At 44.5% G+C, this 12,258-nt stretch overlaps 1 protein-coding gene across 1 annotated transcript; it reads right to left on the minus strand.

The window, feature by feature from the left end:
• Positions 1-189: 189 nt before the first annotated feature.
• Positions 190-9,016, minus strand: LOC134458694 (basic proline-rich protein-like). The gene is made up of 10 exons (XM_063211123.1): positions 9,001-9,016; positions 8,230-8,397; positions 7,896-7,924; positions 6,775-6,855; positions 3,481-3,537; positions 2,994-3,072; positions 2,576-2,743; positions 1,677-2,125; positions 1,358-1,380; positions 190-211 (listed from the first exon to the last, which is right to left on the minus strand). Exons 1-10 carry the CDS (start codon positions 9,014-9,016, stop codon positions 190-192), a joined length of 1,092 nt encoding a protein of 363 aa, XP_063067193.1.
• Between the last annotated feature and the right edge of the window lie 3,242 nt (positions 9,017-12,258).

The following is a 12,258-nucleotide window of genomic DNA, read 5'->3' on the forward strand; positions in this document are numbered from 1 at the left end:
CCGGCTACCACTTTCTAGCCTGGTTCACACCAGACGTTGTTTGTGTAGCTTCCGTCTGGTATGAACCAGGCTACCACTTTCCATATCTAAAAACTTTTTACGATTTACCCCCACAATTACACCACATGAAAAAATTCTGTGAATTATTTGCACTAATTACCTGTGAAAATTGGGCGGGGTTGTACAAAGTCATGCCTGCTGCTGGCGGGGCCTGTTGAAACACAATTACCATGTCAACAATGGTTACAAAAATAAACAAATCAAGAAACAAAACACAACCACCAGAACTGATCAGGGGTCCGTTTCTCGATTCTTGTCGTTGCTAACCGTCTTAAGACCGTCTTAAGACTGTCTTACCATTCCCTTGGATTTAGTGGTGAGCGTCGCTGTGGAGAGAGAGTTGAGTCGCTCTTACGAAAAACGTTGCTACCGTCGTTAGCAAAGACGCTTTCGAGATACGGACCCCTGAGCCTTTACACATCACCAAGAGGTCACGATGAAACGGCATGCATGCACACACACACTGACTGGACGCTGATGAGGGGGTTGGGGTGGGTTATGAAGGAAAGGAGCATGCACGTTGTGTGTTGTGTGCGAGATGCACTGAAGGCACTAAGCAGGAGCGCAGGTACGTGTGGTCGCTTATAGTAGAGAGAGAGAGGTTCCATTGGCCCATTGTTTCCGGGTTCTATTATTGGAGGGGAAATCCCCCTTTAGGCAGACCTAGGCAGACCTGAGGACTGTTCTATTCAATGCTAGGAGCATTATGACACGCCCCTTTAGGCAGACCGGAACCTGGTCACGTTAGGTGCCCATAGAAACCTATTATGTTGGCATATCTCTATACTTAAAGAATCTGCTTATACCAAAGTTCTTCCTGTATAAGTTACGTCACTCAACCTCACCTCCGCGGCTAGTGGCGCTGTGTAGGCCTTTGTGTGCGTGTGAGTGCTTGAGCGTGGATGAGTATGTTGAATTTGCCGTTTGCATATTGTATTTCACATAAACATCTGTGCCTAGTACAGGAGAGTACCTATGTTCCCCGGGTCCTATGTTCCCCTTTCTTTGTATGGGACCGGGGAACATAGGACCCTTTTTCTAAAAAAGGGTTCTATGTTGACCACATTGTATGTTTCCGAGTTTTCAAATTGTGCCCTTCCCAAAACCATCCCTAAACCTAACCTGTCAGTAATGCAATGTTTCTGAGTTGTAAATGTATGCCCTGAACAAAACTATCCCTAAACCTAACCTGTCAGATGTGCAACAACAGCCTGCGCTTTGCCATGTGGCAGCAGTCTACTTGGGAGCAGCAGGGAGCATAGAACCCTTTTTGGGAAAAAAAAACGGTCTTAAGTACCCCGGTTGCGGGGAACATAGGACCTGGGGAACATAGGGATGACCCCACTGGTACAGTTATTAAAGAGATTAATCATTTGGGATCCTCGTGTCTGGGTTTGGTACAGCAAACCTGTGTTGCCTAGCATTCCATCTCCTACATCTAAAGGGTTAAATTCCTACGGCATGACCCCCGTAGCTGGCGTAGTCGTGCTTGAGGTAATTTATTATCTTAGTTTAACATCTAATCTCCACTCTGCTACATTAATTTTCATGCCGTCATTTCAGACAAATGAGTGCCCATTTAGCGTCAATTCTTTACCTACACCATGATAAATTACCTGCGGGGAAGGCATGTGCCCTCCTGGCATCTGGCCTGGCATCTGGCCTGGCATCTGGCCTGCCATTTGGCCTGGCATCTGGCCTGGCATCTGGCCTGCCATTTGGCCTGGCATAGGCTGAGTCACCTGCTTAGGCACCTGCATCGGCGGGGGCATTTGTCCCGGCATTTGCTGCCCTGGCATCTGTTGGCCGGGCATGGGAGGGCAAGGCATCTGACCGGGCAACTGAGGGGTCATGTGTCCGGGCATTTCAGAGTTTAACTGTGGTGTGGGTGGTCCAGTGTGCTGCATGGAGAGAGGGGGCATTGCCATGGGGGCGCTGCCGTCGACCTGGTAGGTCGGCAAGAAGGTGGGCACAGTTGGCGCGGGCACCGTCAGGTAGAAGCCGCCCATGGCGTCCGGCGTCGGGGCCATGGGGGGAGCGCCGTCCTGGAGGATGGTGGGCGGGGCTGTGGCAGGGAATGAAGACAGGAAGTGAGTTTAAAAAAGGGGGAAAACAGAGGAAAGACAGGTGACATGACATGAAAAATCAAAGACATCGTGCCATCGTTGAGTAAGACAGTTCAAGAAGTAACATCCTAGTATTTTAAGGATCAGTGTCAGCATTTGTCATTTGTTTCACTTTAAATCAAGTAGAATTTCACTGCCTTTGGAATCAAGCCAAACATGATGACCCTAATCAGAGAAAAGACGTACTGATATGCATTCACTAACTATCTCACTACCACAGTCATGAGCACGCAAATGGGTTTAATCAGTGACACACAAACACACAATTGTTTATTACTGACTCCCACACATACACATAAACGGCAGCTTACTTGAGCACAATCAAATGAATTCACTGTGTACACAGTCCTCGTCTCAAAAAATACCCAATTAAGTACAGTGTGTCTTACTGGCGTTGGGGCTGAAGAGGATGTTGGCGGGCAGCATAGGCATGGGGGCGAGGGGGGCGAACAGGTCGGCGGGCGCGGGCGCGGGCATTGTCTTTTTGGGTGCACCCTCGCCAACACCACCGGCTCCCGTGCCACGGTTCGCTATGTCCACATAACGTCTGCTCGCACCTGTGGCACACACACAAATGATCAAAATGTAATAGCCAGTCACCAAATGACATCGTAGACAATGGCTACGGTACATAAGGAAAGATTCCAATTATTGCAATGCAGTGTCATTACAACCCAGTGTGTGAATTAGTCCTAAGGGCAGCGCAACTGGTGTCAGGCATTGAACCAGCTATTGTGCTTTAGGGCTACCATTTAGGGCCCAGTTAGTCCAACACCCTAACTGGGCACTAGACGGTGTGAGTCTCACCTCCTCTCCTGAACATGTTTCTCCCGCGTCCTGGGGCCATCTTTGGGAAGGCAGATGGCGGAGGTGGAAGGGGCTTGCTCTACGAGGAGACAAATGTATACGAGGGCCTCGATTAGTGTATTTATTATATTAGTATCATGTATTCAGTCATTTCATTACATTATATTACAGTCATTTCATTACATTGCATTACATTACATTGCATTTGGCAAACGCTTTATAACCAAAGCGACTTTCAAAAGAGGACATAATCACATAGCCAACATCACTAGCAGATACAAAGTGCACAGGAAATACAGTATACAGAACAAGTGCAGATGCAAAGACAATGAGTGCCCGTTTAGCATCCAATCCTTAACTAAACCATGATAAATTAGTAAATAAACCAGAAAAATGTTATACTATTTGCACAAATAAATGTAAAAATGTAGAATGTATATACAAGCAGATATACACACACACAATTTCTACACACACAGAAACACACCTCCTCCTCTGGCTCATCCTGATTAACCCATCTCTGTTTCTTCTCGTCCCAAACAATCTAAAAAACCCAACAGAGGTCTCATGAGAAAAGAGCCACTTGACACAGATTGAGGGAGGCAAAGGCTGACAGAAACTACAGTGAGGACGGCAAACAGAACAAAGGAACAGGGGCAGAATGGGGAGGGTATGGAGAGAGAGAGAGAGAGAGAGAGAGAGAGAGAGAGAGAGAGAGAGAGAGAGACGGATGGAGGGACCAGTGAGTGTGTGTGTGTTAGAGACAGACAGAGAGAGAGAGAGAGAGAGAGAGAGAGAGAGAGAGAGAGAGAGAGAGAGAACTTGGCCTATGCCGCCTACTACTCAAAATCTAAAAAAGAGCCTTCAATTCCAAATTCTGGAATCGTTTAGAAGCAAGCGACCCAAATACCTACCATACCTACCACTACAAAGCTCAAAAAATGCACTAGGCAAATGTGGACACCAGTCACCTTATTCAGCTCATTATAAGACTGAAACAAGAAGTCACAGTTAATATCACATAAAATCAAAGAACTGACATAAAAAAGATTAACGATGCACAAATACAAAAATATATTACATATTGGACCGAAGCGATAAATAAACAAAGCAAATTGAAAACATACCAATATCTTAGTAAGGATTACAGCCTAGCGAAATACAAGCGGATTCCAAAAAAGTTGGGACATTTGGTATTTTGTGAATAAAATCAAAATGCTGTCATTTTCAAAACATTTAATCCATGCATAAGATACACAATGGCACAAGGTCAACATAGGAAGAGTTAAAATGAGGCAACAGCATTGTTTTGAGGGAAATATGTGGTCCTTTAAAATTCGACCCATGCAACAAATCTCAAAAAAGTTCGGACAGGGCCAAAAAAATGTTGTAATAGTTGGATAATTCTAAAAATAACACAAGGAGGAATATTTTGAAAGGAACTATATTGACTGCCAACATGAATGCACAAATAAAATACCATGACAGAGAGGCTGTGGCACTCAGTAACGAAGATTTTGAGGGACTAATTACTGATCGATTACACAGAAAGATTGAATTATCAAAATTGCAGCCATATAAGGCCTATTTCTGTAATGTAGAGTTCTGTAAATTCATTGCATGAGTTATGAGATCATGACATACCCATCGTCAATAAGCAAACTATGACACTTCAACAATGACAGCTGTTGAAAAAAATACTATAAACAACACTTGATTAAGGTACATGATGCAGACATTAAACAGTGTTGCAAGTGGCAAAGCTCATTCTAGATGGACCTAGGACACATGTGAAACTGTCCTCTGATTACAGAATGGAAAATATTTCATTCTTTTTTAAATCATGGAGTCATGCACCCTACAGGTTATGAAGAAAATGAACACTTCAGCTTTATTTAGTGGTCAGTCTGAAAGACAGCATATATGATGGTAAAGGGGTGCAGAGATGCCTTGGTTATGGTCTTCTTACTTATGTAGCACATTAAAATGAAGGCTGAATGATATATTCAGACTTTAAACATCATACATAGCCACCAAAGCATTATATTTTGGAGCACAGCCTTTAGATATTGCCCCATAATGATGGCAAATTTCAATCTATGTTCCATCAGTGTGGTTCCATCATAAGAGTAAACATCTTGCAGTCAGGATATGCCACATTAAGCATAACAAGAAGGTAAACAAGTCGAAGAACACACCTATCAGTTAAGCTGCTGAAATCATGTCTTGCATATGCTATTTTTTAAATAAAATCATGCCATCAGTCAAAGTATTTAAATGTTAAGTCTCCTCCTTTGTATTGTGTTTAGTCTTATCCAACATAAAAAACATTTTATTGGCCCTGTCCCAACTTTTTCGGAATTTGTTGCAAGGGTGAAATTTTAAATGATCACATAATTACCCCAAAACAATCATTCTACTTGGCATTAACAACTGATATGTTGTCTGTACACAATGCTCTACCTTATTAACATATTGAATGTTTTGAAAATGCCAGCATTTTGATTCACAAAATACCAAGTGTCCCAACTTTTTCGGAATCCGCTTGTACTTAACACTAAAAGACACAAAATTGAGGCGCACAATTACAAAATACAGGCTTAGCAACCACAATGTATCTATGGAGACAGGAAGACACAGGCAAGACATGGCTACCAGGCTATGCGTTTACTGTAATAACGGCGAAATAGAGTCTGAACTACATTTTCTCACAAGCTGCTCCCATTTCAAAGAAATTAGATCAATGTTTTACCCACAATTTTAACACATACACCCTAAATTTAGCAAACTTAATGACACAGAAAGAATGAGATATTTATTAGGGGAGGAAACGGATTGCATAATGATGGCTGCAAACTATTTTTATAATTGTGACAGAAAGAGGAGTGACCCCTCAGTGATGCACCATACAACATAAACCTTACACACCATCACAAGCACACATACAAACACACTCACAAACTCTCACGCACACCCACTCGTGCATATGTGCACAAACACACACACACACACACTCGCGCATATGTGCACAAACACACACACACGTTTCTGTTTGCTTTCTTTTCTTGCAGATATTAATTGCAAGCATTAACTTGTTTGTGTGTGTGTGTGTGAGAGAGAGAGAGAGAGAGAGAGAGAGAGAGAGAGAGAGAGAGAGACTGAGAGTGAGAGTGAGAGAGAGAGAGAGAGAGAGATGCTCACTAGTTTAGTGTGGTCATCTGGGAGGAAGGCCTCTTTCTTCTTCTTTTTGCAAACTAGCCCACCGACTAGCCACGCAGCCAAGCAGAAAAATGTCCAGGTGAGCCACCCGCCACCTCTGCCACTCTGAACGCAAACACAACACACACAAAAGACTCAGAACGGTCAGTCAACCGCATACTGTTTGAACAAGCACTGATTCCCATTAGTGATTTAGACAACATTGAGCCTTGACTTTTTATTTCAAAGAAAGAAGTCCAAAAATGATCCAAGTTATCCAGGTAGCTTTTTTTTGTTAAGAAAAGGTCAGAGAGAGGGGGGGGGATGGGGCAAAAGAGTGTGTGTGTGTGTGATAGAGAGTGTGTGTGTGTGTGTGTGTGTGTGTGTGTGTGTGTGTGTGTGTGTGTGTGTGTGTCTGTGTCTCTGTGTGAGAGAGAGCGAGAGAGAGAGAGCGAGAGAGAGAGAGAGAGAGAGAGAGAGAGAGTGTGAGAGGGTGAGAAGAAGGTGAGAAGGGGATCAAGGGAGTGTGTGTGAGAGGTCGAGAGAGAGAGAGAGAGAGAGAGAGAGAGAGAGAGAGGCTCACCGATTTGTGTTTGTCATCAGAGAGGGAGGTCTCGTTCTTCCTTGGGTAAAGCGAAGTGAACCAGTCGCCATCTCCGCCACTCTGGACGCAAACACAACACACACAAAAGACTCAGAACAGTCAGTCAACCGCATACTGTTTGAACAAGCAGAGATCCCCATTAGTGGTTTAGACATTGACCCATGATTTTTTATTCAAAGAAATAAGTCCAAAAATGATACAAGTTATCCAGGTAGCTTTTTTTTGTTAACCCATTGATGCCTGATGCTGCGTTGCGCTTGTCTGGCTGCAAAATCCTGACTCAATCACAAGTGTGATCAATTCGAAAAGAATGCGCAAGGCAGCATGGGTACTCCCAGGCTAGCGTTGCGCAACATTGGCCCTGATGCCTGGAGCTGCATTACGCAGCATTCAGGGTCATGAGATTTGACACAACTTTATTAAAAATCTCTGTTTGTTTGAGATGAATGAACACATTCTAATGAAAGATGAGGGTCTTTGCGTTTAAATACAGCTTAGTGAATATTTTTATGTGCTTCAGAAGCTGAGATATTTAGGTTTTTATAGGCTGAGGGCAGCTTTTCTTAAAAAGAGTTCAGGCATTCAGCACCCTTTTTTGCAGGTGCTTTAGGCGTCAATGGGTTAAACAATTTTTTGGGGCTTTTATGCCTTTAGTTGGATAGGACAGTTTGACGATGTGACAGGAAATGAGAGGTAGAGAGAGGGGAAGGATCGTGAAATGACCTGAGGCCGGACTCGAACCCGGTCCCTGGGTATTATATAATGGCGACTTGAGACATTCACTTTTTGGTGTGTGTGTGTGTGTGTGTGTGTGTGTGTGTGTGTGTGTGTGTGTGTGTGTGTGTGTGTGTGTGTGTGTGTGTGTGTGTGTGTGTTATACAATGTGTACACAACATGCTCAGCTCCAAGTGCCGTCATAGTAAGGTGTGAGCGTGTGTTTTATACGTGAATACAAAATGCCGAGATCCAAGTGCCGTCATAGCTAGGTGTGTGTCTGTGTGTCTGTCTGTCTGTCTGTCTGTGTGTGTGTGTGTGTGTGTGTGTGTGTGTGTGTGTGTGTGTGTGTGTGTGTGTGTGTGTGTGTGTGTGTGTGTGTGTACCTGGGGTTGCGTCTGGTTGGCTCCATCCGCTGCGGAAATACAGAATGCAGAGATCACATACTGTAGACTCTCTCTCTCTCTCTCTCTCTCTCTCTCTCTCTCTCTCTCTCTCTCTCTCTCTCTCTCATCAGACACACACATGCACTAACTATCTCACTACCACAGTCATGAGCACGCAAATGGGTTTAATCAGTGACACACAAACACACAATTGTTTATTACTGACTCCCACACATACACATAAACGGCAGCTTACTTGACCATGATAAGATAAATGAACCTTGTACACAGTCCTCGTCTCAAAAAATACCCAATTAAGTACAGTGTGTCTTACTGGCGTTGGGGCTGAAGAGGATGTTGGCGGGCAGCATAGGCATGGGGGCGAGGGGGGCGAACAGGTCGGCGGGCGCGGGCGCGGGCGTTGTCTTTTTGGGTGCACCCTCGCCAACACCACCGGCTCCCGTGCCACGGTTTAGCGCATTCACATAACGTCTGCTCGCACCTGTGGCACACACACAAATGATGAAAATGTAATAGCCAGTCACCAAATGACATCGTAGACCAGTGTTTCTCAACCGGGGTGCCACAGGCCACCCTCAGGGGTGCCGCGGAAACGTGGCTGATAAATAAATGATTAAATATGATACATATTTGTCTAAATTAATTAAGTATTGCTTAGTCAGTGGAGTCTTTCATCTGCCATTTACGCACAATAAAGTAAATTTAGGTCGCCTCAGTAAGCTGCAACTTCGAACGTAGGTTGTGTGACGTCTCCAAATGTATTACTTTTCTAAGCTTTTGTGGTATCCGATGCGATGCCATGTTACAGCTTGTTGGTTTGGGGTGCCTTGAAAATTTTCAGGAATTGAAAGGGTGCCTCGCCTAAAAAAAGGTTGAGAAACACTGTTGTAGACAATGGCTACGGTACATAAGGAAAGATTCCAATTATAGGAAATGCAGTGTCATTACAACCCAGTGTGTGAATTAGTCCTAAGGGCAGCACAACTGGTGTCAGGCATTGAACCAGCTATTGTACTTTAGGGCTACCATTTAGGGTCCAGTTAGTCCAACACCCTAACTGGGCACTAGACGATGTGAGTCTCACCTCCTCTCCTAAGCATGTTACCTGATTCGGTCCCGGCTCCTGGTGGGGCCATCTTGTGGACGCTGGAATGGGGAGGTGGAAGGGGCTTGCTCTACGAGGAGACAAACGTATACGAGGGAGTCGATTAGTGTATTTGTTATCATTAGTATGTATTCATTTTCGTGCTGTCATTTCAGACAAATGAGTGACCATTTACCGTCCAATCCTTAACTAACCCATGATAAATGACTAAATAAACCAGAAAATTTGTGTACTTCTATATGCACGATTAAATGTAAACATGTAGAATGTATATACAAGCAGAAATACACACCCACACCCGCACACACACACACACACACATCTACACACAAAGACACGCACCTCCTCCTCTGGCTCATCCTGATTCACCAATGGGTGAGTCTTCTCGTCCCAAACAACAACAGAGGTCTCAAGAGATGAAACAGCCACTTGACTCCAATGGAAGGGAAAGACTGACAGAAACTATAGCGAAGAAACAGAACAAGGGAACAGGGGCAGAATGGGGAAGGCAGAGAGAGAGAGAGAGAGAGAGAGAGAGAGAGAGAGAGAGAGAGAGAGAGAGAGAGAGAGAGAGAGAGAGAGAGAGAGAGAATACAAACAAAGCTCAGCCCAGCACTGCTTCCAAAACCTCAATTAGTGTCAACTAAATTATGAACGAAAGAAAAGAAGACTACTTGGAACATTGGACAAAACAAACTACTAACCAAAGCAGAATGAATGCCTACCTGACCCTAAATAGAGAATATGAATTGGCAGAGTATCTCATCTCTGTCAGAGATACGAAGCAGAGGAAAATCCTGACCAAGTACAGGCTCAGTGACCACACTCTCGCGATAGAGACAGGGAGACAAAGAAAAACATGGCTACCCAAAGACAAAAGGATATGTGGTCACTGTGAAGCAGAGAGGGTTGAGACAGAGGTGCACTTTCTGCTATACTGCAAGAAATATGAGGATGTGAGGAAAATCTTCTTCCCCAAATTCCCAAATATATACCCAAATTTCGAACGCCTCCCAGAAGCGGAAAGGATGGCGATTATACGGCGAAGGGCTCTCACCAGATCTTGCCGCACAATATGTGCTTGCATGCCACAAAATGAGGGACTCCAGCCACAGTAATATGCAAATGTAATAATGTATAGTGTAAAAATGTATTAATAATTCATACACACAGCCACACACCCTCGCACCCCCATATGCCTGTCCATATGCATGCACACACACACGCACACATACACAAGCATACACGCACATGCACACACACACACGCACACACACGTACATGCACACACAAACACGCAAATAGATCGTCTGTAAATGTTCACACTTTTGTTTTGTAATTTGTATGCTTTGGCAACATTGTATCATTACAGTCTTACTAATAAAGCACAATTTGAATTTGAATTTGAATTTGAATTTGAGAGATAGAGAGAGGGAGAGAGAGGGAGAGGGAGCAAGAGAGAGAGAGAGAGAGGGAGCAAGAGGGAGAGAAAGAGAGGGAGAGAGAGGGAGAGAGGGAGCATGAGAGAGAGAAAGAGAGGGAGAGAGAGGGAGCAAGAGAGTGTGAGTGTCTGTGTGAAAGAGAAAGTGTGTGTGTGTGTGTGTGTTAGAGACAGAGACAGAGAGAGAGAGAGAGAGAGAGAGAGAGAGAGAGAGAGAGAGAGAGAGAGAGAGAGAGAAAGAATGTGTGTTTTGTTTCGATGTGTAGCAAAAAGGCAAGCGTAGGTGGAGAACTTGATCTATCCGTCTTGTGTGTGTGTGTGTGTGTGTGTGTGTGTGTGTGTGTGTGTGTGTGTGTGTGTGTGTGTGTGTGTTTCTGGAGACCTCTATCTGGCGGTCCAGCCAATCAGGTTTCAGGAAGAGCTCCTGCTCCGGCTTCTCCTTCAATTGGGGGTCGTAGAATCGCAAGGAAAGCTGCTAATCACACACACACACACACACACACACACACACACACACACACACACACACACACACACACACACACACACACACACACACACGCACACGCAAGCACGCAGGTACGCACAGACACACAGAGCCAGATTCAATATCAGACACAGAGCTAGATTCAATATCAGATGCATTACAGGTCAAAGATCTACAGACAGCACATCAGACATCTGGGTTTTAAGCAAAGATTAGGAATCAGAAACCAACAAAGAGATAATACATGGTACTTTTAGACGGCTGTGTGTGTGTGTGTGTGTGTGTGTGTGTGTGTGTGTGTGTGTGTGTGTACATCAAAGAGCTGTGCGATGTACTAGGCTAAGTGACAGGGTGTGTGCATGTGCTTGTGTGTGCATGTGCGTAGGAGTGTGCGTGCGTGCATGCGTGCATACGTGTGTGTGTGTGTGTGCTTGCGTACCTCTTTGGCCTGTGCGATGCATTCAATAGAATGATATGGTGTCTGTTTCAGCACAGCTCGACTGATGACCTCGCAGTAGTGGAAGGCCGGGACACACAGCCCCGACTCAGCCAAGCGACACTCAAAGATGACCTTGTACACCAAGTGGAAAATGGTTGGAAACACATGCACCGAAACAAACACAGGTTAATGGTTTGCAATGACACATGAAATCCTGGATGACCCTCACAGTAAATCAATCAGCAGTAAATTGCTTGAAGCATGACACTTTGTACAAGAGGCCGCCATCTTGGATTTGCACAATGAAAACATACACACAGCCACACACCCTTGCACCCCCACATGCCTGTCCATATGCATGCACACACACACGCACACATACACACTCACACACGCACATGCACACACACAAACACACACACAAACACGCAAACAGATCTTCTGTAAATGTTCATACTTTTGTTTTGGAATTTGTATGCTTTGGCAACATTGTATCATTACAGTCATGCTAATAAAGCACAGTTTGAATTTGAATTTGAATTTGAATTTGAATTTGAGAGATAGAGAGAGGGAGAGAAAGGGAGAGGGAGCAAGAGAGAGAGAGAGAGAGGGAGCAAGAGGGAGAGAAAGAGAGGGAGAGAGAGGGAGCAAGAGATTGTGAGTGTCTGTGTGAAAGAGAAAGTGTGTGAGTGAGTGTGTATGTTAGAGAGAGAGAGAGAGAGAGAGAGAGAGAGAGAGAGAGAGAGAGAATGTGTGTTTTGTTTCGATGTGTAGCAAAAAGGCAAGTGTAGGTGGAGAACTTGATCTATCCGTCTTGTGTGTGTGTGTGTGTGTGTGTGTGTGTGTGTGTGTGTGTGTGTGTGTGTGTGT

The sequence above is a fragment of the Engraulis encrasicolus genome, chromosome 11, assembly GCF_034702125.1.
Source record: "Engraulis encrasicolus isolate BLACKSEA-1 chromosome 11, IST_EnEncr_1.0, whole genome shotgun sequence".
Classification (NCBI taxonomy): Eukaryota; Metazoa; Chordata; class Actinopteri; order Clupeiformes; family Engraulidae; genus Engraulis; species Engraulis encrasicolus.